Source organism: Lygodium microphyllum, chromosome 4 (genome assembly GCF_053477565.2).
Source record: "Lygodium microphyllum isolate KBCC chromosome 4, Lygodium_microphyllum_v1.1.10, whole genome shotgun sequence".
NCBI lineage: Eukaryota > Viridiplantae > Streptophyta > Polypodiopsida > Schizaeales > Lygodiaceae > Lygodium > Lygodium microphyllum.
In genome coordinates this window covers 29,820,610-29,845,037 of record NC_141138.1, presented here as the reverse complement: position 1 = coordinate 29,845,037, position 24,428 = coordinate 29,820,610, and the positions used below count along the sequence as shown (strand labels likewise).

The following is a 24,428-nucleotide window of genomic DNA, read 5'->3' as shown; positions in this document are numbered from 1 at the left end:
CTATTTTCAACATCACTAAGCTTGATGGTACGAATTAATCTGATTGAAAGAGCCAAATTTGACAGGTGTTGGTGCAGAAATCGCAGATCAAACCTTTGAGGTTAAGTGGGCATCCGCCTGCAACTATGCCAGATGAGGAATGGCTTGAGCTTGATGAGTTATGCAAGTCCACCATTGTATTGTCTCTCATAGAACAGGTTCACTACAATGTATTTGAGGAAGAACAGAGTGCATGGCAGTTGTGGGATAAAATCAAGAATCTCTATGACAAGAAAAGTCCAGCGAGTCAAATGTATTGGTTGAAGCAGCTTATGGATTTGCGCATGAAGAGAATGTGACTATGTCTGCTCACTTGAGCCAATTCCATGCTATACTCAAGAACTTGACTTCGCAAGACATCACTTTTGCAGAGAATGTCACTCCTCTTTTCTTGCTTGGTACTCTTAATGAGTCATGGGATGTATTCCGCACTGCATTATGTGCCTCTACTGCTACCTTGAAATTATCTGATGTTGGGAGTGCTCTTCTGCAGGAAGAGGTCCACCGTAAGAATTTGGATGCCTCTCGTGTGTCGCATGCTATGACATTTAGAGGCAGGAATGATGGATATGGAAAGCATGGTAGTGGTAGTAGCTGTGGACGGGATTCTCAAAAATCTTGGTCCATGTCTCGTGGGAAGTCACGTAGCAAATCCTGTGGCAAGAATGCAGATGTTACTTGTCACCATTGTGAAAAAAAGGGCCATATTAGGCCACAATTCCATGAACTGTGCAATGAAAGGCACAAATATAAGGGGAAAGACAAAGTGCAGGATAAGTCTTCTGATCGTAGCATAGTGCCTGCAAAGCCCAATGTTAAAATTGAAGAGATCAATGTTATGCATCCTGAGGTTATTGATGATGATGATTATATCCTTGCAGCTTCTTCTAGTGCTTCGCAAATGATAGAGATACACTCTATGTATGCACAGTGTTGGCTCTTAGACTCAGGTGCGTCCTTTCATGTGACACCTTGCCGAGAGTGGTTTCATTCAAAACGTATTATTTCAGGTTCTGTGCGCTTGGGTGATGACAACTCTCTTGATATTGTGGGCATTGGTGATATTAGGCTGCAGTTTCCTTCTGGTGGCAGCATTTTTGTTATGCAGAATGTACGTCATGTACCTGCTTTGACACGCAGTCTCATGTCAGCTGGACAGCTTGATGACACAGGATATCATGTATGTTTTGGAGATTCTGCATGGAAGATCACTCGTGGCAGACTTATGATTGCGAGAGGTGCCAAGGCTAGCAGCCTCTATCCCTTGATTGTATTAGCTTCTTCCCTTGATCATGTTTTGTCTGTGGGTTCTATCCCCCATGTATCTCTTTGGCATGCCCGTTTGGGCCATATGTCTGAAGGGAATGAAAATGCTTTCTGGTTTGCAGTACTTACCGCCCCTTAATTATGCATGTTTTGATTCATGTGAGCATTGTCTTTATGGCAGGCAAACTAGGTCTACGCATAAGAAGTCTGGTAGGCCACGCATGAGTGAGCCCTTGGCATTGGTACATTCGGATGTCTGTGGGCCTATGCCTTGTCAGTCTATGGGTGGTGCAAAGTATTTTGTTACGTTCATAGATGATTTTTCATGGAAAGTTTGAGCTTATCCCACTAAGTTGAAATCTGATGTCTTGGCTATGTTTTAGAGATGGCTTGCATTGGTTGAGAACCAGTTTGGGTATAGGCTAAAATGCCTAAGGACAGATAATGGGGGTGAGTATGTCTCACGTGCTTTTGAGCAGTTATGTGATGAGAGGGGTATTAAGCGTCAGTTGACCGCTCCTTACACCCCCCCAGAATGGTTTGGTTGAGCGGATGAATAGAACCATCCAGGAGCATGTACACAGTATGCTTAGCCATGCAGGTCTACCACAGAGCTTTGGGCTAAGGCAGTTAGTACAGCTATGCATGTCATAAACAGATCACCCTCTAGTGGTTTGGATTTCCAAGTTGCAGAGGAGGTATGGATTGGAAAACCTCCCTCTTATGCACATCTCCGTATCTTTGGATGTGAGGCATTTTGCCATGTGCCAAGGGACAAGAGAAGTAAGCTGGATCTTGAGAGTGTCAAATGCATTTTCCTTGGTTATGGGGATACAGGTGAGATGGGTTACCGTCTCTGGGATCCGCAAGCGCAGAAAGTCATCCGCAGTCATAATGTAGTCTTCCATAAAGACAAAATGCATAGGCAGCCTAAGAGAGTTGTTGAGATCCGCAGGGTCATATTTCAGGAGGAGCCGAGAGCTCCCGCACAACCAGTTGGACAGTATACAGCTGTAGCAGATGCTCATGGTCAGAGTGCTGGATAGGCAGCTGGGCAGGTAGCAGAGCCTACCGTGAGACGGTCTACTAGAGACAGACGTCCACCTGATAGATTTCAGCCCTCGATACATTATGTCTTGGTTACAGATGCAGGAGAGCCTTTCACCTATGATGAGGCTATGCGCAGGGGTGACAGTCACTCCTGGGAGAGGGCTATGCAGTCTGAGATAGACTCCCTGCATAAAAATGACACTTGGGATTTAGTTTTCTTGCCTACGGGCAAGAAGGCTTTGCCATGCAAGTGGGTGTACAAGCTAAAAAGTACCCCTGGACACCCCAAGCCGGCATACAAGGCTAGATTGGTAGCAAAGGGTTTTAAGCAGGAGCATGGTGTGGACTTTGACGAGGTCTTTTCTCCTGTGGTTAAGATGACCACCCTGCGCTTAGTCTTTGCTTTGGTTGCTCAGCTTGACTTGGATTTATACTAGATGGATGTCAAGTCAGCTTTCTTACATGGGGACTTGCATGATGAGATTTATATGGAGCAGCCTAAGGGCTTTGCAGAACCTGGCAGGCAACATCTAGTGTGCAAATTAAAGAAAAGTCTTTATGGCTTGAAGCAAGCACCTAGGGAGTGGTATCATAAGTTTGATGCCTTTATACAGTCACAGGGCTATAGCATGAGTGCTATGGATCCGTGTCTTTACACGAAGAAAACCCGTGACGATTCTTTATTGATTTTGGTACTCTATGTGGATGATATGTTGATAGGCAGGGAAAGCTCATGATGAGCTAGATGCTCTTAAGGCTCAGCTCAAGAAGAGCTTTGAGATGAAAGATCTGGGATAGGCCGCTCACATACTTGGTATGCGCATTACACGCGACAGGCATCAGGGACTCCTCTACTTGTCACAAAGGGAGTACATTCATAAAGTCCTTGAGCATTTCTGCATGTAGGACGTAAAGCTATCCGTTGCCTTCTTATGTGAAGGTATCACAGGTTGATTGTCCGCAGACAAAAGAGCAGAAGGCCGAGATGGCCAAGATTCCCTATGCATCCGCAGTGGGAAGTCTTATGTATACCATGATAGCTACTCGTCCAGATATTGCCTTTGCAGTTGGTGTTGTGGCACGCTATATGGCTACACCTGGCAAGAAGCATTGGGATGCCGTGAAGGGTCTCATGAGGTACCTGAAGGGAACTGCAGATATGTGCATATGCTATGGCAGCCAGGATACATGACTCGTGGGGTACACTGACTCTGATTATGCAGGACATGCAGATAGTAGGAAGTCCACTTCCGGCTATGTATTCACCTATGCTGGAGGTGCTGTTTCTTGGATATCCAGGGTGTAGAAATGCACGGCCCTTTCTACTACAGAGGCCGAGTATGTTGCAGCCCCACTAAGGCTTGCAAGGAGGCCATTTGGTTGGGTTGTTTAGTTGCTGACCTTGGTATTGATGCTATTCCTACACTGCATTCGAATTCTATGAGTGCTATTCAGTTAGCCAAGAATTTGGTCTTCCATGCGAAGACGAAACACATTGAGGTGAGGTATCACTTCATATGTGGGGTGATCTTGCCAAGATCTCAATTGACCAGAATCCTGTAGATCTGCTCACGAAAAGCCTCTCTGTAGAGCGCTTTGCCTTCCTCAAAAGGTTGATGGGCGTGGGATGAGATGACGTCTTTCCTCATCCTGTTGTACATGTGTACATGTTGTACTGTCTTTTTTTCTTTTTCTTTTCACTCCTCACTAGGGTAGATTCGCCTTTAAGTGGGAGGTTGTTGGGGGTAAAGGCGCCTCTGCCTAGCCGCGCGTGTATTACTACACTGACAGTCACCGCCACTGCACACTGCAGGTGGCGGGCGCCCGTCACCGTCACTTTATTCTTTATTCTTTTAGTGACAATTTGAATAAAGGAAGGCCCGCTCACACATTGTGACTGTTGGAGTTCCCATTTCTAGTCTCTCCCTTTCTTGCTCTTGCTCTCCCACCATAGCTCTTGAGTCCAACCTTTGATCCGTCGCTCCCTTTCAACTATAGTTTATATGTAGAAGTAGTACAACCATGATATAATAGATTCTATTCCTAGAGTTACTTATTTTTAGGAAAAGGTAAGAATTATTATGGCTTTTTAGTATTGAAAAGGGGAGACTAAACTCCATTTAAAAGTATCCAAATGCTATATTATCATCAAGATATTATGGGCCATTTCATATTGTTTAAAATATTGATGATAATGCATTCATTTTGGCATTTTTCCTCATTGGCAAATCCACAATTCATTTCAGTTTAGGTTATTGAGATTGTTTAAGGGAATTCCAACTATCGCACCTATGGTAGATAGTCTTTCATTGATTGAGAATGATACAAAATCTTAGTACCTAAAATTATCTTCAACCATCACGATTACTACTCGCACACAAGGACTAAGTATTATATGTATCTAGTTAAGTATAAAAACCATTCTATTGAGAGATCCTAATGGATTTCGAGTGCATCTCTTACTTCTACTTGTGATTATCTAATAACTACATACCACTCATAATCACATTAAGTTCTAAGTCAAACACAAATTCACCCCATGTTTGAAAAATCCATGGTTTCTTATCTTCATAGTGGATGTGCAAATTCATTGTTTGAATTGGGATTTACATTTTAAATTTTCCTTATTGATTTAGTGCAAATTTGATATGTGAGGTAGCATTACCATGTGGCTAGCCACCCATGCTATTTGTTTTGTTTAATTTCTATGAAAATAATGTACTACTTATTTGATTTTGTGGATTTTCAAGAAATGATCACATTGTGATAGGTGGATAGAAAAGGAAAATAATGTGTTGTATGGTTTTGATGAGTAGATTATTAGTAAGCAACGTAATGTGGATACAATGCCTTTATAATTATGAGTGGAGCATCTTTAATGCACAATATTTTATTGTTTTGGGTAATATAATTGTGTGGATTATTTTGTGCACTTATACACATGATTATTTATTATTATGGTAACATTTATATTATGGCCTTAGGGCAAGGACAATTATTTTCGTAAGATTAGAAATATGGTTTAGGTCATAGCAATAATTAGACAAGCCTTAGAAATTATTGGCAAAAGCAAGTTGTTTGAGCAAGGAAAGCAAAAAAAAAGCCCAAAATGATGTTTTTAATTATTTTTAAGCATACAAAGCAAACATATACAAATCATTAAATACATGTATAAGGGAAGTGGTCACTCTTGCATATGGGAAGACTATACCCATTCTCTTGTCATGCACTATTGACTCCCTTATTTCCTTACTCTCTTACATTTTCTCAAATTGTCATTAATTTTCTAATAAAGCGTAGTGAATTTGGATAGCAATCAAGATCTTTCTTCTTCTTACCTAAATATGTAAATGCCCATACTTTTGAATTAAATGGTGATTGCACCATCTGGAACAAGTTTCTTCTTCTTAAGTTAAGTGGAAGTTAACCAAATTATAATCTCTATTGGACTAAAAAGTCAAGGAGAATAATGCCTCCTATTATCAGATTATGTATCATACTCCATAGATCATTTGTAAGGGTTGCACAAAGAGTTTGGATAACAAATAGATTTATTTTTTTCAATTTTCTCGATTCTCACTTATCATTTGGTTGATTTGGATCCATATGGTCTCCTGCATCCTCATAACTTTCCACAATCAATGGAACCAATCCTACTCTAACATTTCCTTACATGTCCTACAATTCATTAAATGAGACGTTCCTGCCCTACTGAGAATCAACTCCACAAAATGTGCATATTGGCCTAACATACAACAAGTCTTGGACCTTTTGGCCACAATAATCATCATAATAACTGCACCATATATGATTTGTGGGCTCCGCTAGAGATCCATTATGCAACCTTAATCATGCATATTGCTGTAGAGAAACCCACAAGATTGCCAAGTGGTCTTTACTAAACAAGACATTCTCCATCGCAACTATACACAAACAATAAGCTTCCTCATATTTTTCATATCCATGTAGAGCTTACACAAAAAAAATTACAATGTAGGAAATGAATATAGAAGAAAAGATCATCATGCTACAAAGTTATCACTAATAATAGAAATGATGAAATAACTAGCATGCAAGAAGTATATTCCATAATAGAATTGTCACTTGCTATGCTTTCTACAATGATTCTCCAAGAGATACAAAAAGAATCACTTGTCCCTTCACACTTGAAGGTAGACTAGCATGCATAGACTAAGGTTCTAGATGGTATTTCAAGCCCCTCATAGTTGTTTGTGTTGTCTCCACCACTAAGAAGAAACATGCGACCTATAAGAAGACAAACCATCAAGCCAAATATTTCTTGATCAACCCTTGCAGCCAAATGCTTTAAATAAGTGTTGTCACAATGACAAGGAGGGCAATCTTGTAGTAGGGAACTTGAAGTGAGTGATGCGTTGCGGAGATGCAATGTCCGGCGATGAAAATGTCAGGTAAAGAGCAAACACGTGAGCAACAGCAGCGAGTGAGAGCGAGAGATGCAAGATGTTCTTGGGTACAATTGGAGTGTGTACCACTTTAGGTTTTTAGATAGATATATATGAAAGTACAAGTGTGCTAAGGGTGCGTTCACACCTGTGCACATATAAAAGGCACGATGGCCCTTTATTCCCAACAACCTCCCACCTAAAGGCAATGTGCCTTAAGAGGAGAAAAGAATCAGCTAAGTCTAAGTATGTACAAAGCTGAAATACATATATCTATCCAACTCCCATCATCTGTCGGCAATGAGCAAACCGCTCTGCTGGAAGACCCTTCGTGAGAAGATCTACAGGATTATCATCTGTATGCACTTTGACAAGCTCAATGCTCTTGCTGTCAAGTACATCTCTGATGAAGTGATACTTCACCTGTATGTGCTTCGTCTTTGCATGAAAGACGGGACTCTGTGCTAGCATGATAGCACTCTGACTATCACAATGAAGAATGGGTAACTCTGTAATGCCAAGATCTCCCACCAGACGTGAAAGCCATAAAGCCTCCTTGCATGCCTCAGTAGCAGCCACATACTCTGCCTCTGTAGTAGACAATGCAACACACTTCTGTAGCTTGGAGATCCAAGAGACTGCTCCTCCTGTGAAGGTAAACACATACCCAGAAGTGGACTTTCTACAGTCCGCATGACCAGCATAGTCTGCATCCGTAAAGCCAACGACAGATGCCTTCTGCTTTCCAAAGCAGATGCACAAATCACTTGTGCCTTTGAGGTATCTCATAATACCTTTCATTGCTTTCCAATGCTTTTTGCCAGGGTTTGCCATATATCTGTTAACCACTCCCACTGCAAAGGCAATGTCAGGACGTGTAGCAACCATATCATACATCAAGCTGCCAACAGTTGAAGCATATGGAATCTTGGCCATTTCAGCCTTCTCATCATCAGATGTAGGGCTGTCCTCTGCACTGAGTTTCACATATGGAGGCAATGGAACACCAATTGGTTTCCCCCCTCCATATTGAAACGCTGCAAAACCTTAGAGACATACTCCTGTTGAGATAGAAAGAGTAATCCTTTGGACCTATCTCTGAGTATTCGCATGCCAAGAATGTGATTTGCATCACCAAGATCCTTCATGTCAAAGCTGCCATGAAGACTTTGCTTCAACGAATCCAAGGCATGAGTATCCCTGCCAGCAATCAGCATGTCATCAACATACAGAACCAAGATAATTAGGCTGCCATCTGCGGCCTTCTTGGTGTACAAGCAGTGATCCACTTGACTTCTTTGAAAACCTTGAGACTGCATAAATGTATCAAACTTATGATACCATTCTCTTGGTGCTTGCTTCAGCCCATACAAACTCCGTTTGAGCTTACATACCATCTTCTCTTTGCCTTTAGCCACAAACCCTTCAGGCTGCTGCATATATATGTCTTCATGCAGATCACCATGTAAAAATGCAGTCTTTACATCCATCTGTATGAGCTCCATATCTTCAGCTGCAACCAAGCCCAAAATGGTTCTCAATGTAGTCATTTTGACTACAGGAGAGAAGATCTCATCAAAAGCAACTCCATGTTCTTGCTTGTACCCCTTAGCAACCAATCTGGCTTTGTACTTTGGCGAGGAACCAGAAGTGACCTTCATCTTATAAACCCATTTGCATGGAAGCGTTTTTTGCCCTTTAGGCAACTGCACCAAGTCCCAAGTGCCATTTTTCTCAAGAGATTCCATCTCTGACAGCATGGCTTTATACCATTTCTTGCTGTCCTGTCTGTCCATTGCTTCCTTGAAGCATGACGGCTCACCACAGTCAGTGATCATGACATAATCAGCCACATTATTTGCACCAGGAACGAATTTGTCGGGCTGTCTAGTAGCCCTAGATGATCTCCTAACCCAATGATCATTGTTTGCTGGCTGTTCAGCCTGCATATTATCATTTACAGCTTGTTGTCCTGGCATTTCAGCCTGCAAATCAACATTAACAGCTTGCTGTCCTGGTTGTTCCTGCACATTTAGTGGCTCATCATTATGGGCAATGGCTGGCTGATCATTTCCAGCATCATTTTCTGCATTCGCAGGTTCATTTACAGCAGGTATTTGCTGCTGTACAGCGGGCACATTTTGCTGTCCAAAAGGTGCTTCTTCCCGGAATACAACCCTACGAACCTCCTCAGTCTTTTCGGGCTGTTTATGCATGCGACCTTCCCGGAAGATAACATCATTGCTGCGCACTGTTTTCCTTTTCACGGGATCCCACAATCTATACCCCATTTCACCCTCGTCACCATATCCTAGGAATATGCATTTACAGGACTTTGGCTCAAGTTTGCTGTGGTCTTCCTTACGAATATGCACAAAAGCCTCGCAGCCAAACACTCGTAAATGAGCATAAGAAGGTGGCTTGCCCGACCATGCTTCCTGAGGGACTCCCCCCCCCAAAGACCTGTTTGGTGACCGATTGATCAAGTGAACGGCTATCATAACAGCCTCTGCCCAAAAACCATGGGGTAATGCAGCATGAGACAGCATAGTACGGACTTTATCCTGTATAGTCTTGTTCATACGCTCTGCAACTCCATTCTGGGGTGGATTATGAGGGGCAGTGAGCTCCCTTTTTATCCCTTTGCTGTCACAAAATGCCTGAAAGGCCTTGGACACATATTCCCCACCATTGTTAGAGCGAAGACACTTAAGTGTCTTATCAGTCTGATTTTCAACCAATGCCAAGAAGTTTTTAAACTTGTCAAGTACTTCATCCTTGCTATGAATGGGGTAAACCCATACCTTCCGTGTAGCATCATCGACAAAGGTGACAAAGTACTTCTTCCCCCCCAAAGACAATCCTGGCATCTGACATACATCTGAATGTACTAACTCTAGAGGTGAAGATTTCAAAGAAAGAGATTTCTTATGAGATGTCTGCGCATGCTTACCATAGACACAATGATCACAATGCTCAAAATCAGCATAACGAAAACAAGGCAAGTAACCCAAACGAGAAAGAACTTTCATTCTTGTTTGACTCATGTGTCCTAACCGGCCATGCCACAAAGAAACACTTGGCTGCTCGGTTACTGCGACAACATGGTCACGCACACTAGATACATGAAGAGGATACAGAGTATCACTCTTTGAACCCCTGGCAATGACTCTAGATCCTGTACTGATCTTCCATTTTCCATCGCCAAATGTGGTATGATAACCATCATCATCTAGCTGCCCAGTACTGATTAAGCTCTTCTTGAGCTCAGGTACATGACGAACATTCTGAAGAGTAAAGACAGAACCATGCTGAAACTGAAGCTGCACACTGCCAATGCTTGCAATATCACATGCTGAGTTGTCCCCGAGATGGACAACACCATGTCGACCGCCTGTATAATCGGAAAACCAATCTCTGTAAGGGGTGACATGAAAGGAGGCACCCGAATCTAAAATCCAGGTATGCATGTCATCAGCCGAATCGGCAACCAATGCATGGGCATCAAAACATGAAGACACGAAGAGTACATCGTTCCCACTGTCACTGTCCTGAGTGACTACATTCACCTCTTCGATCTTGACGCTGCTCTTCTTGGGCTGGCTCTCTTTCTTCTCTTCCTTGCTGTCCTCTGTCTTCTTGCCTTTGCCTTTCTCTTTCTTCCACTTGTAACAGTCATGTTTGAAGTGACCCTTCTTGCCACAGTGGTGGCATTCCACATTCTTGCCGTGAGACATGCTGCGACCCTTGCCATCAAATTTTCCCTTCTGCTGTGATCTGCCCCTGGTATGCAAGGCACTAGATGACTTACTTGATGCATTATTTTGCCTATTCATCTCTTCCATAAGCAAAGAGCTTTCCACGTCGGAATACATAAGCATAGCATTCGAGTTACTCAAGGCAGTCCTGAATGTATCCCAACTCTCTGGTAGAGTGCAAAGCAGAAAGGTAGCTTTAAACTCGTCATCAATGACAAACTTCAAAGTAACCAGCTGGCTGAAAATTGAGTTGAATTCACTTAGATGATTTGACATAGCAGTTCCTTCTTTCATCCGCAAATCCATAAGCTTTTTTAGACAATACACCTTACTAGCTGCACTCTTCTGAGCATACAATTCCTCCAGTCTAGTCCAAATGGCATAGGCAATGTCCAAACCCTCTATGTTAAACAGCAGAGCATCAGAGACAGATAGCTCAATGGTCGAGCATGCAAGCTCGTTCAACTCATCCCAGTCATCTTGTTCCACATCTGCGGGCTTTACCCCTTTGGCCTTGATCGGCTTAGCCTACTTCTTTTGCAATAGGATATTGTAGCATTGCTTTTGCCACACTGCAAAATTATGTGCACCCTCAAGTTTCTTGATGTGCATAAGATGGCTGCTATCGCTGCTGCCAGCCATGATTTTCAGTCCAAAATATGACCACAAATTCAGCAAATGCAGGCCCAAACTGTCAAACAAGTGACCAAGGTACAAACAAGTACCAACCAGCAATAAGTACCAGTTAAAAGCAGAAATTTTAGATCTGCAAATCAATTTTCAGAAGCACCAAATGTTGTGCTACAGCACTCCACAACTGATGACAGCTGTTCCAAGGACAAATACATCACATTACATGAGAAGTCCCAAATTTTAGCTGCAATTTCTGCTGTACATGCACCCACGGGCATAAAATTTGACCCGCACGGTCAAAAGCCCCAAAGTTTTGTGCTCAAAACATCAACCATACATCTGCACTGTCTCTGACATGCATAGAGTAGACCAATTTTGCCAAAATGAAGCAATTTCAGCAAAACCCCCAAAATTTTCAAGTGTCGGGCGTCCAAATTGCATGAAATTAAACCCGCATGTACATAAAATGACCAATTTGCGGACAAATTTTGCTCAAACAGCAAAAGCCCCAAATTGCACGGGGTCCAATGTGCATCAATGTCAAGAAATTGGGTCAATTTCAGCCCAATTTTAACATGTACATGAAAAGCCCTAAATTTCAGAGGCAAAATGTCACAAATTCTTGCAATTTCTGAGATAGAATCGCACTGTGTGTCTTGCTCGTGTCAAATCCGGACAAATCCCCAAATTTGTGGCTCAAATCTGCCCAAAACACAGAACTGTGCTTACACATGCGAACTCCCGTCAGTGGGCAAAGGGGGCAGCTTGCAGTAAACCTTTGAAAATTAAAAAAATTTGCAAGAGAAATTTGACGAAAACTGTCCCATAACGTGACGGCTGCTGCGTTTTGACCTACCGCCAGCGTTTTGACCTGCCGCCAGCTGCACGTGGCCTGGAAAGTCACGAACTGACCTGGCGTGACCTGCGTGACCAGCGCCTGTGCAAAACACGTCACTTCTGACCTGCGCCTGACCTGCACGCTGCCTGGAACTGCACGCCTGACTGCACACTGTCCAAGAACAGTGATGAGCTGACCAGAAAATGACTGACTGACCTGCGCGCAACCTGGGAAATGTCGCCTGGCTGAAAAACGTGACCTGTGGACTGCGAGAAGCGCGAACATCTTAACCGAAGCTTTGCACGGACTGCGAGAAGCGCGAACACCTTAGCCGAAGCTCTGATACCAGTTTGAAGTGAGTGATGCGCTGCGGAGACGCAATGTTCGGCGACGAAAATGTCAGGTAAAGAGCAAACACATGAGCAACAGCAGCGAGTGAGAGCGAGAGATGCAAGATGTTCTTGGGTACAATTGGAGTGTGTACCACTTTAGGTTTTTAGATAGATATATATGAAAGTACAAGTGTGCTAAGGGTGCGTTCACACCCGTGCACATATAAAAGGCACGATGGCCCTTTATTCCCAACAGAACATAATGACAAATCCACTTTTCTTGTGATGAGAAAGAGGATAATGTCTTTAGCAGTGTGCATTTCATGTGTGTTAGGCTCTTTATATTAGGCTTGTTATTGAGTGCCTTTATGGGCAACTAGATGGCTCATTTAGGGCTAGCTCATTTATCTCGAGTCTCGTTATGGAACTTGTATGTATTCCACTCTTGTTGTATTGGATTACATCCACCTAGAGAGAGGGAGATTGGAGGTATTTTTGCTCACCACTTATGTGGTTTGTATAGTACATCTCATGTCTTGTGTTATGGATTCCAATGCACATTCATTCATTATTTGAGTTCTTATGTTCTTTATTTCACTATTCATTCTTCTCAGTGGTTAACTGTCGTGCTTCTTATACTTTTGTTGCTTGTTTTTACATTATATCAATTGACTAGTGTTGTTGATTTGGGTGCTTTGTATTGTTTTTAGTGCTATGAGATTATCATGTATAAACTTTATCTCATCTTTATTAAAACAAGATTAATTAGATTCAAAAGCCTTTTGTTGTTATGTATCTTTTTTTTAGTACAATGCTTGGCTAAAGGGGGCTATTAGAGGTAACCCAATCATTATGCTACATTAGAGTACATTTGATATATCCTTATGAAATCCACATCCCTACTACCTCATTTATCATGTACCACATCCTCACAATTGAAGCTATCATTGAGGAGCACAAAGCATATGGGAGGTGGATTTGTTGTTGCTTTGTGGATTTTCCAAAGCATTTGATATTTTGCTCAAGAAAGGTTAATGCAAAGACTATAAATAGCTTAGAGTCCCTAGTAGAATGTGGTGGTGTGTGTTCACACTATACGAGTCACAATCATTGGGCGTGTCATAGATCCAAAAGGGGTGTCAAAGGAAATCATCAACACCCATAGAGTGAAGTGGATTTGCTTACTCTCACCCATTCTCTTTGGATTGTACATTAATGAGTCTATCATAACTAGGTGCCCAATAAAAGTTTAAATATCTTTAATATTGTATATTGATGATTTGTGCTCATTTTAGCACATATGCATTGCATGTCTTTTCAAGGATTGTGATCTTATTGCAAACCTCAAAATTCATAATTATGGTATTCAATACCTACAATCCTTGGATTGTATGATTGGTGCTTCGATTTACATATGGTAAGGAGATAATGGAGCACATCCACATGTATGTTTATCTAGGGTTACTTTTGAAAATTGAGATTCACTATGAGGAGAGAAATAGAGGATAGATTGACTTGATGCTATGCTACATTAGCAACCATGGAGAACTAGTGTGTGCGCAAACAATTTTAAGAGCCTCAAATGAAGTTGTTTGATGCTAGTTACACTAGCCACTACCAAATATAGGTGAGCTCTATGGGGGGTTGACAATAGATGGGAGAGACTCCTAGCCTCATATCATCAAGAATAAGCTATTAGGGCCACATGAGATAGTTGGAGCAGAGATGGAGCACTAGCTAATGTGGCAAAGGCCCTTTTCCAGACAGTGAACTTTATGCACAAACTTTGGAGTCTCCCAAGCTAGAGATACTCAAGATATACTCTAGACAATCATGTATTCTAGGGGGACATGAAGTGTTGATACGCTTAGACTAGCACAATGTTGTAACTATATGGATTGTACATGGATTATCTTCCACATCTATGATATAGCCTAGACTTAGAGCTTGATTGCAAGTAATAGGAGCTCAATAGGATCATCAAAACAGGAATCATTTGAAAATAGATGGCCAAGACATGGGTCACACATATAGAAGATGACCTTTTATGGAAAGCATCTTCTCCAATTTTCACTTAATGATTTTTTTATTGAACCAAGATACATGGAGGCACCTCTCTCAAGGAGTACAGTGCGCCATTGGTTAGCTTCACTAATCCTCACACTAGCTATCAAAACTAGACACTATGGAGCCGATTCTCTTCCCTCTCACATTGAATTTGTGAACTCCATTATCTTTAGCCAAAGACTAAGGTGCACTACATACGCAAGTGTCTAGTCTTACTACAAAGATCAAAGGGTGTTTCCACCACTTTCTTCAATGGCATTTGGACCACTAAGAGTGATGTGCTTTCCATATTAGCATTGTCTTGTTCTCTTCCTTTTGAAGTTGCATCAACATAGAGAGCACCTCTTGCAAATTGGGGAGAGGCACCTTGAGGATGTAGAATAGCACACTTACGAACTTTTTAAAATATGCAACCACCTCATATACATAGGAGCACACCTCAGGTATACCTATAGATCCACCATAGCAAGTTACCTTTGATAAAGCCATAGAGAGGTGTAGATCACACTGCCCATATCTCACAAGTCCCCATGTCCTCACTTGAGGTAGCATGGATAGGCTAAACCAACGAGGCTTGGGTGCTTGATTCCATGCTAGTCCTCTAATGGTGCACACAATTGATGAGAGACATCACAAGATTATCTTGGTCCTCTTGTTGCCTCTACAACTTATCATATTAGTTGCACATTCATTTAACTTTGTGATATTGGCAAATGCGTCAAATTCCTACTTTTCATCTCTCACCTATTTGTTTCCTAGCTAGATGCTTTTCTAAAGTAATACTTTCTTTACTCATACTTGGGAAACATGATAGTTCCCAAAGTTTCATATGTATGTTTTGTTGCCTCAAACATTGATTTGCCCTTATAGACGTTGATCTTAATCTCCCTTCCCCCCCCCCCCCCCCTCTCTCTCTCTCTCTCTCTCTCTCTCTCTCTCTCTCTCTCTCTCTCTCTCTCTCTCTCGCATTGTTCCCATATTGACCAACAAGAAACTGGCTAGTGAGACCAACAAATTTCATAAAACTGTGAGAATTGTATTAATATCTATCTTTGCCCACCTTGTATTACCACCACTACCATATTATCATCTTATCCCTTCTCCTTAACCTTATCCTTTCCATCCCTTCTCATTTAATAGCCCTCATCCATTTTGATCTTACCCCTTTTACATTCCAATCAAAAGCTCTCTTATCTAAATCTCTTTCTCTCATTCCCTATTCACAACATTTGGACATAGTCTTACAACTTTTCCCATTGCATTACTATATTGAGTTACCCCAGCATATGGACCTTTATTGATCTCTCATGGATTCATGCTGCTATAAAATTTATATCACAAATCTTTATCATTTCCCTCCTTACATCCATAATTCTCACATAGCTTAACTCTTGATCTACTTAGGTATGGTAATGTATTATGGGTCTTACTACCATCACATCCAAAGCACTCATACATTGTCCTCATAATGATGGCTATATACTGATCCATTCCGATTCACCCTTATTCACAAATATTCTATTTTTCTCATCTTGAAAATGCTTACAATACCAAAATAGTTTTCTCCTTCTCTTGCGATATCCTTACAATTTTACACTTATCTTTGAGAAAGAAATAATTCATGGATTCTAATTATAGTTAAATACTCTTTGTTATTTATAAAGTTCAACACTCATGAATATCTTTTGCTTCTTAAATATTTTAAGACAATTCTTTCATTATATAGCCTTTAGTCATTCTTCCATCCAAATCATAAAGCCATAATCTAGGTGCATTTTCACTCTCCTTCATTCATATATTAATTCAAATTATCTTATCTTTTTGTCACATTTAACTCCAAGGCTCTCTCTATCAATTCGTCTTCTTCTTAATCCATCCCAAAAGTTTCTCATCCCACCTATCTTCATGTCACTCTCTTCTTCATCTACTTTTTTTTACTAGATCTATCGACTCAAAGTTGTATCTGTGATAAATGTACCATCCTCGAATCTCAATATCTTCTACATTTTCATGGAAATTGTCCATATTATTATGAAGATTTCATATAAAAACTATGAATATTATATGTCTAAAACTCAACTTACGAGAATTAACTTTAGGCAGATTGACATGAGGAGACAAGATCAAACAATTCAAAATGAACCAATATACAATGACATGAGAGATTGCTCAAATGAAGCACAAAGAGTTTACATTTATAAAGCTAATCGTATATAGTAAGTATATTGAGTCCATAAAAAGATATTCTTGTTATAAAATGTGATTGAACAAGAAGAAAAAAATAAATTATGAAAAAAAACAAGTAAATAATTATGTTGACATAAAAGAGACTTGAATGATTTTGGTGGTTGCAAGCATATTAATTTATAGCTTTTCAACTTGGATACACATTTTCACTTTACTTATGGGATATAATACTTTACATATGCTTGTAACACGTTTTCTAGTACTATATATGTTAATAACCCTCATTTTGGTGATTACAAGTATATTATTTTATTGCTTTTCAACTTGGATACACATCCTCACTTTGCTTATGGGATACAACACTTTATATGTGCATGTAAGAGAGCCATTAGTACCATTTATTTTAACAAACTTTCCTCCCCCTAGTGCTAGCTTACCCTTTAGATAACTGCACCTAAGGATGTAGATTTCCCCCTAGATGCCAACAATGCGTTTAGCTCATGCAATATCAAACAAAATATAGACAATGTTTACAAAATACCTTCAAATTTTTCTTCATAAGATGATAAAGATTCTTGTACAATGCTTACTTTTTTATTTCAAGAATATTCATCAATGTGTTTAAACTTGTTGCAATTTTTACATCTTGGTTTTTCTTCATTCTAGCATTCTTGCACATTGTGTCAATTTCTTCCATATGCCTTATAAATTTTATAACCTTTAAAGACGAATCTTTGTTGTATAGTGTGGTTGCTACAAGGCTTGGTGTAGACTTTTGGGTCTTTGCCTTGATCTTGCTCTCTTACTCATACAAATAAACTTCTACTGCATTTAGCTTTCTACTAGGTATACTCCTTAGTATAGCCACAACTTGTTCATAACTATTGTCTAGTTTACTAATACTATTTAAGAGTATAGTGATTGCCTCATCTTTTTCAATATCTTTGTTAATTGGTTATAAATTTAAAGCAAGAAAGAGTAGAAAATTTGCCAAGAATCATGAAAATTTGGAGAAAATAGAGAAGTGGATAAAAAATAGACGTCAATAAAATCAGGAAATCAATTTAAGAAGTATAAGCAACAAACAACCAAACAAAACCAAAGTATAGCAAAAAAGCTCAGAAGTCTACTAACATTGTTATTGCAAGTGATCTATAAAGCAAAAATATAAAATTAAAATTTTCTCGAGTGTTAGGCTCACTTCCATGCAAATTGTAAATTAATGTGTAATTAATGGTGTGCTAGTGGAGTGAGTCAAGATTTTGAAAAACTGATAAGTTGACGAGTTAGTTGTCCATTGAACAAACCCTTGATTGCAAAAAGAAAGTGCTTGGATCATTTCCACCTACATGACTAACTTCCTAGTCTAGTGATGGCTGATTTTATGACAAGAGTATATTATTACCCAATCATGCGACTTATACCCAATTTCATGACAATCTAAACCCTTTAACATACAAGGGAATGCAGATCCTTAAGGTGGACGATAGGCCATTCTAATGTCTTTTCCCATCAAAGTGATTACAAGATTCTTGGAAGTTTATTCAACAACTTCATCCTGCAAAAGAGTTCACTTCTTGTATAGGAGCAAGAGGCTTCTTCCCTATACAAGCCAACAAGTACTGCCATGATCACACATCAACAAGTACTGCCAGCTAGAAAGGAGGGTAAATGTGCAGCTTTAAGCATACAGGCTGCATAGCAATTACACAAGAGTTCTGAAGGCCTAAGCCAGAGGCTACTTTCGGGTTATGCTATAACAGTCTGAAAGGCATTAAAGAGCAACTAACACAGACACACAAAAAGTAGGTGATCACAGGTTAAGTCGCTCATGTTAGGCACCATTACTGTAAACATGGAGTCAGTCAGCAGCATTTTTGTTTAAGTGAGCAAATATGTGCAGCCTCGGGGTGGTCCATGGCACATGGCTTGAGAAGCCAGTCATTAGTATGCTAATCCAACAGCCTTCTTCCCATTGTCTTCTTCATACTTGAATATTATCTTGTATGAGGAAGCGATACCTGTAGATGCGCTCCGGTATCTACCGGCTCCAGTCACCTGTCTGCTACTGGAGTATGGAAAGGAGTCCAAGAACTCACACAAAACAGAATGGATCTGAGAAAATTTACCGTTGTATGAAGTGGGGAACAAAAACTTGATTAACTACAACTGTGAGTTCAACTTCGCAAATGTTTTATTTGAAAAACATCTATGCCCTCAAAATCATTCACTGAGATCACGTAAAGTAGCTCACTGATAGGGGATGTAATTAATCCCCCAATCGGGGGCAGAAATTGAGCAAGTGATCAGCTATGATTGAAGTCCCATAGCATGCCTTTAAGAAACAACAATACAAAGAGATAGATACTCTTGCTTGAGTATCTTGTGTGTTTTCAACAGGGTAAGAGCTGTAAGAGTCCGTCTTGAATCAATACTTCTGAGTTCTCACTGTTGAAGAACCAGCAAAGCACGACACCACATCTAGATAGTAGTGACATTGAGATGCCACTTGATATCTAAACAATGCCATCCGTTAACATTCTGCACTTGCTTCAAAGCTTTCTGTCTTTTCCTCACAATGTGGGAGCACAAAAGTGAAGCATTTTCCAGTGAACAATCACCATCTGTCTCTTTCTTAGTAGAAGAGGTTTTCTTTGAAACATTTTTCCATCTCCATTCAAATTGACAGGCTGTTGCACACCAGTCAACCATTCTTTAACCCTTAAAGAGGATGGTGGAACTTCTTAATAAAAGTTGCTGAGAGCATCCTTACCCTCAGAATAAGTTGTGAACCCTTGGACAGAGCATAAGATCTTCCATGGCCTTCCAGCTCTGGCTGCTTTTGCACCACCTGAGATCTCCCCATTGTGTTGTCTAAGTCTACACAAAAACCAATGTGAACAATTTTCATCGTCATGTTTGTTTAGCTTCTGCTTAGCTCCTGTATGGAACTACACTGCATGAAATCACTTTTACCGCATCCCTAGACTAATTGTAGAAACTTCACTATCAGCAGCGCTGCAAAATACCTCACACATGTAAGGTATCAATATTGTTCTGTTTTCTATGACGTTTTTATCCAAACATTGACCAACCTCTCCAGTTTGTGATACCTTTGCAGGATTATTGTCTGCTAGTATTAGCTAATATTATCTTAGCGCACTACAATATGGATGACACAAGTTCCCTTTTTTTTGCGAATAAAATGTGGCTGATTATATTACTCAAAAAAACTGATTACAATGGAATGTTCATGCTCAACAGACAAGCTGGAGCTGATACAAAGTCACAAATACATCATGCATACAAGCCTCTCAAGGCGGTCTGGGGGAGATGGGGGCAAGAAACCATTTGGGGGGGGGGGGGGGGGGGGGGGTTATCGCCAACTGGGGCTGCCTGCCTGCATCACGAAAAACATGTTGGGATGTAAAGGTCCTTTCTTCACCTCTGTGTATTTTACACGTGTATTGTTATGTTGTACATGTGAATGCACCCTTACGGGCCCTAAGTATAAATACATTTTATTCTTTGTGTACCAACACATTGTTGGTACACCCAAATCAGCTCGTACTCTCTCTGTCTCTCACTCTCACTCACCTGCTCACTTCTCTGCTGCAAATCTTCACGCTTCCGCTACCCGCGCACTCCAACAATTGGTATCAGAGCTTCGGCTAAGGTGCTCGCGCTCCTCGGAGTCCGTGCGAGACATCTCCATTGTTCGCTCGTGCGAAATCGACAGGTCGTTTTTGACCTAGCAGGCAGGACAGGTCGTTTTTGACAGGCGACAGCAGATTCAGTCACGCTTTGTGCAGGGACAGGTCGTTTTTCATCAGGAGTGCAGGCGATGACCAAGAGAGTGTAGGCGATGACCAGGCGAGTGCAGGCGACAGTTTCCCTGCAGACCGCGGTTCACGAAAGTAAAGCGACAGCTGAGGCGACAGTTTCCTTGCAGGTGGCAGGTCAAAATCGTCAGGCGACAGTTCACGCAAGCAGGCGGCAGGTCAAAATCGTTAGGCGACAGCTCACCCAAACAGGCGGCAATCAGATTTGACCTGCAAAACCAGGGCACGACAGTTTATTTGATCTTTTGTGTGATTTTTCACACTTACACAAGCCCCGGTTCATGCGCGCAGGCACAGTTTGCAGATTTGTGCAATTTTGAGCCTGGAAATTTGGGGCTTTTCCCAGATTTGATTTTGTTTATGCTTGACAGTGGCATCTGTGTCAGAAATTGCAGACATTGTGCGCATTGACCTCAATTAAATTGGGGATTTTGCCAAATTTGTTGGAATTTTGCTCATCCGAGTAAAATTTCTTGGCATTGGACCAATAAAAATTGGGGCTTTTCATGTATTGATGTAATTTTGCTCAGCTGAGTCGGTTTGGCTGACATTTGCGCACATTTGGACCTGGAAATTTGGGATTTTGTGCAGAATTTGATAAATTTCTGCATTATTTGCCTGTGCAGTGGCTGGTTTATGTAAAAACAGCAGAGGATTATTGCTGGTTATGCAAGAACAGCAATGTATTTGCTGATTTAGCTTTGTGCTCTTGCAGTTCAGTGCATTTACACTTGTACTTGTGATAAAAATGGCTGCAACTTCTTCCAGTTTTGACATTAAGAGTTTGATGGAAATCAAACGGTTTGATGGTCAGGGTTTTGATCTTTGGAAAGATTGTATGTAGGGCATATTGTTCTTAAAGGATTGTGAGAATGCTTTGCAGAAGGATAAACCCGCACAAATGTCTGAGGCAGATTGGGCCAAAGTCAATAAAAAGATTGTGGCTTATATAAAGATGGGTGTCACTAATGACATTTTGACAGACATTAAGGGTTTAGACACTGGTCATACAATATGGGAGAAGTTGAAAACTACCTATGAGATCACCACACTTGTTAATCAGGTGCATTTAATGCGCAAGTTGGTGAATATGCGGTTGGATGAGTCCAAGCCTGCAGCTGAGCACTTGAGTGCATTTACTGGTATTTTAAATCAGCTCAAGGATGCTAATTTGGATTTTGATGATAAGTTGAGGGCGATCTTTTTGATCATGACATTGCCTAACTCTTGGGAGACTTTGGTTGTTTCTCTCAGTAATAACCCCAATCTCACATATGATGGTGTGAGGGGTTCGATCTTGAATGAAGAAATTAGACGTAAGTCTAGTGGAAAAGGCAGCAACTTACCTTATAATGTTAGAGGCAGGGCTGAAAAGAAAAATGCAAATGCTGGACAGAGAAGCAGGAGCAAGAGCAAAGGAAAAGAAAAGAGTGATGTTACATGGTATCAATGTGGTCGGAAGGGCCACAAGAAGCCTGATTGCAGGTATTACAAGAAGGAACGAGCGAGAAAGAAGAATGCAGGAGACAAAAAGAAGAAAGAGGAAAAGACAAATGCATCTGAGGCAGGCAAAGGCAAGGAAAAGGCCAATGTGGTCTCCAGTGTTGTCATAGAAGAGCTCTCGGATGCAGAGGCTGATGTATTATGTGCAGTGGATTATGATGCCCTTGTATGTCACATGCAGGATATGCAGATCACCAAGGCTGATGTGATTGATGCACTTTTGTCAGTTGATGATGGTGTCACTCAGACTTGGATTGTTGACTTTGGTGCCTCTTTCCATGTGACTCCATGCTTGGAGTGCTTTGCTACTTTTGATGCAGGCTGTTATGGCAAGGTTTACCTTGGAAATAATCATGCTTGCAGCATTGATGGGATTGGCACCATACACTTGTCTTTGGATAATGGGCAAGAACTTGTGTTGAAAGATGCCAGATATGTGCCTGGCATCAAGAAGAGTTTACTATCTGTTGGACAGCTTGACTTGCATGGTTACACCACACAGTTTGGTGGTGGTTTGTGGAAATTAAAAAGGGGTTCCATGCTGATTGCTAAAGGAACCAAGAAGGGCACTTTATATTGTCTGCACTGTAAAGCTTTGAATGGCAAGTTTCTTGCAGTTGCTGAAATTGGCTGTCATTTGGAGTTATGGCATAAGAGATTAGGCCATATGAGCTAGAAAGGACTTGATGTCCTTACCTCTTTGAAGAGGGTTGATGGAAAAGGCTCTAAACTTGATTTTTGTAATGACTGTCAGTTTGGAAAGCAAATGAGAAATTCCTTTTACTCTGGTGTCTCCCGTAAGTCAAATGTCTTGGACTTAGTGCATTCTGATGTATGTAGCATGCCCGTGAAATCGTTGGGTGGTGCTGCATACTTTGCCTCTTTTATTGATGATTGTTCCAAGAAGATTTGGGTTTATTTGTTGAAAAAGAAAAGTGAAGTGTTTGCTGTTTTTAAAACTTTTCATGCATACGTGACCACTTAGACAGGTAGAAAGTTGAAATGCTTGAGAACTAATAATGGGGGTGAGTTCACATCTAATGAATTTAAGTCCTTTTGTGACTTGCATGGAATCAAGAGGGAGCTTACAGCCCCTTACAGCCCTTCTTCAAATGGTGTGGCTGAAAGATACAATAGGACCCTATGTGAGAGAGTGCGGTGCATGCTGTTCACTGCTAATCTCCCTCATGAATTTTGGGGAGAGGCACTTAAAACCACGGTTCACATTTGCAACCGCTCTCCAAACAGGTCCTTAAATAATGGCATCCCTGAGGAGGTTTGGTCTGGCAAACCGGCCTCATATGACCATTTACGAATATTTGGCTGTGATGCTTTTGTGCATGTTAGAAATGAGCCGAGGAATAAACTTGATCCGAAATCCACCAAAGGCATTTTCATGGGCTATGGTGATGAGGGTGAATTTGGCTATAGAGTGTGGCTACCTCAGTCTAAGAAAATTGTTCGCAGCCGTAATGTTGTGTTTAATGAGGCAAAGTTGCTGAAAAGCACTTTAGCCTCTGATGAAGACATGAAAAATGTTAAATTTCAGAATTTGCAGCCACCTATTACCTCAAATGATGAGCCTCATGGTGCTGTACCACAGGCTGAAATTGATGATCAGCCGGTTATCTTTGAGCCAGATGATGATGGACAGCAAATAGAAGCACAGGGAGGTCATGGACAGCAAGATAGACTTGCTGATTATGAAAATGCAGGTGCTGGAAATGAAAATGAATGTGCTGTACAGCATGAACAGCATGCTGAAAATGGCTTACAGCAGCCAATAAATGCTGAAAATAACATGCCTCCAGATGTAGATCCGATTCCTGAGAATGTAGATCATTGGGTGCGCAGGTCTACACGCCTAAGAAGGCAGCCACATAGGTATGACCCCTCTTTGCATTATGTGATGCTTACTGATGAGGGTGAGCCTCTGACATATAAAGAGGCCAAGTCATGCAAATTCAGCAATAAGTGGGAGCTAGCTATGCAGGAAGAGATTAAATCTCTGTATCCTAATGATACTTGGGATCTTGTGTCGTTGCCCAAAGGAAGAAAGCCTCTTCCAAACAAATGGGTTTACAAAGTAAAGACAGTTGATGGGAAACCCAAGTACAAGGCAAGATTGGTTGCCAAAGGGTATGCACAGAAGGAAGGGATTGACTTCTAGGAGGTCTTCTCACCTGTTGTGAAGATGACCACACTACGTGTGCTTTTTGCTCTCACTGCTGTATTGGATTTAGAGCTGTACCAAATGGATGTGAAAACAGCTTTTCTGCATGGTGACATTGATGAGGAGATCTACATGAGACAGCCCGAGGGTTTTGTAGTTCCTGGAAAAGAGCAGTTGGTGTGTAAACTAAAACGCAGCTTATATGGGCTGAAACAAGCACCACGGCAGTGGTACAAAAAGTTTGACACTTTTATGCTCTCTCATGGGTTTACACGCAGCCATGCAATGCAGATCATTGTTTGTATATGAAAAAGGA

The 24,428-nt window shown here is 41.0% G+C and overlaps 1 protein-coding gene across 1 annotated transcript in view; it reads right to left on the bottom strand.

The window, feature by feature from the left end:
- Positions 1 to 18,150: 18,150 nt before the first annotated feature.
- LOC148036907 (Excinuclease ABC, C subunit, N-terminal) overlaps positions 18,151 to 24,428 on the bottom strand; it is a 59,815-nt gene continuing 53,537 nt past the window's right edge. The window contains exons 2-3 of the mRNA XM_087675830.1: positions 19,368 to 19,474; positions 18,151 to 19,284 (exon numbers count right to left, since the gene is read on the bottom strand). Coding sequence (XP_087531956.1) covers positions 19,076 to 19,284; positions 19,368 to 19,474 — 316 coding nt within the window. The 3' untranslated portion in view covers positions 18,151 to 19,075. The remainder of the gene's footprint in view (positions 19,285 to 19,367; positions 19,475 to 24,428) is intronic.